Genomic DNA, 1,683 nt, shown 5'->3' on the forward strand with positions numbered 1-1,683 from the left:
TTACTAGCAAAAAATTTACCTCCAGTTCGACTGTAGAGTTCTCCCTTGTTACTTCTACGACTGTTAGACAAGGATGATCATAATATAAAGCTGATGCAGGTAAACGATTAGGTCACAAATAGACAATATTCATTAAAAACAATTACTGTGTCATCAAAATGTCTAAATTCAATCGCATTTAAAACATATCTATTACACATAAATTCATTAAAATATTTAATTACGATATGCAAAGGAACTCCCAAGCAGTATTGTTGTAGAGAAAACGCTCTTTCTGTTGGAATTGTTTAGATTTTTTACTTAAATAAGTTAGTTTAAATTTTAGCAAATTTCAGTATATATTTATACACGTATAGCAGTGATAGAAATCCTAATATGTATTTATTTGATGCACCATTTCACAAAACCTTAACGTAATTTGCTAATTGTGTTAGTTTTTAGTCCGCCTTGCTTTTCTGCAGCGCCCAGAATGTGATCTGGCGCATCGTAGTTTTAGTTTGGGTATTTTTATAGGTTTTGTTATCTTATCGTTGTGTGCTTTTGAATCGCCATCCATCTGTCTTCTTGGGCAGTCGTTCATTACTGTGCGTATGAAATCATGATAGATGAACGTGCTCACGAAAACATCGGGAAGGCCACGAGCGCAGGCTGACACATAGCTGGCAAGGCCTACAATTTTTCCTTTGTGTGTCAGAGGGCTTCCGGAATCGCCAACACATGCTCCATGCCCTATTGAATTGTAAGCGCATAATCCATCCTCGTCCACACCAAGCTTTGGCTCCCACTTTTCCAGGCATCTTCCGCGTGGCCAAAACTTAAATGTCATTGCCTGCTTTATTGTGGGGTATTCAATATCGATGTCCTGGGAGTTTGTGCCTGATGGTTTACGCTCATATTTAGTGGCCCCCCATCCCGTTAGTCGTAGCTCTGCGTACGGTTCCAATTCCTCTGTTTCGAGTTGAATCATTGCAACCTTTTCATTAAAACTTATACGTTTCTTTGTCCTTATCATTCCAATATCGTGATTCATTTCTGCGTCTAGATAGCTGCAGTGCTGAAACATCTCCTCTACTTCATACCGAAACTCTTCATTGACCACTTTAAGGTCATATACGCCCACCAGAACGGTGATGCCCCCCATAATACAATGTCCCGCAGTAACCACCCAAGTCGGAGCTAAAATAGCTCCGCCACATATATGATCCGAATCGTATTGTATAGACACTTGGTACGGTGACTCGTTCGGATCTGCCGCAGTGCCGCCAATAATCCGTCCAAGCCCGTTATAATTGCGATCCTTCTTTGCCCGAGCTGCCCTGCCTTGGCCATGCCCATGGTGTCGACATTCCGACGACTGCAGCGACAAGAGGAGGATCAGAATCTGCAGTACGTAGTTGTAATACTTGATCATTCTTATCTCCAACGTATTGGAACACTGAGCGTATCGGCACATAGCTAGTCAGCTTTCAATGCGTGCGAATTGATTGGCTCTGCCTGAAAGCTTGACAATTTTAATTTGTTTGCCCTTTAAAAGAGTGTATAATTAAATATATCAAGAGAGAATGTTGCAGTTAGGCAAACCCGACAATGAAATACCGTATACCCAGAAACACGTAATCTATTTCTTCTTCTTAGGGACTAGAAGAGTCTAGTCACAAACTTTGGTCATTGTGCTGAACGCAG

The 1,683-nt window shown here is 41.0% G+C and overlaps 1 protein-coding gene across 1 annotated transcript; it reads right to left on the reverse strand.

The window, feature by feature from the left end:
* Window positions 1–319: 319 nt before the first annotated feature.
* LOC115620966 (chymotrypsin-2-like) lies at window positions 320–1,411 on the reverse strand. Its single transcript, XM_030514487.1, has one exon. The coding sequence runs from the start codon at window positions 1,409–1,411 to the stop codon at window positions 431–433; it is 981 nt and encodes a 326-aa protein (XP_030370347.1). The 3' UTR covers window positions 320–430.
* Between the last annotated feature and the right edge of the window lie 272 nt (window positions 1,412–1,683).

Source organism: Scaptodrosophila lebanonensis, unplaced genomic scaffold (genome assembly GCF_003285725.1).
Source record: "Scaptodrosophila lebanonensis strain 11010-0011.00,11010-0021.00 unplaced genomic scaffold, SlebRS2 tig00000024-arrow-pilon, whole genome shotgun sequence".
Taxonomy (NCBI): Eukaryota; Metazoa; Arthropoda; class Insecta; order Diptera; family Drosophilidae; genus Scaptodrosophila; species Scaptodrosophila lebanonensis.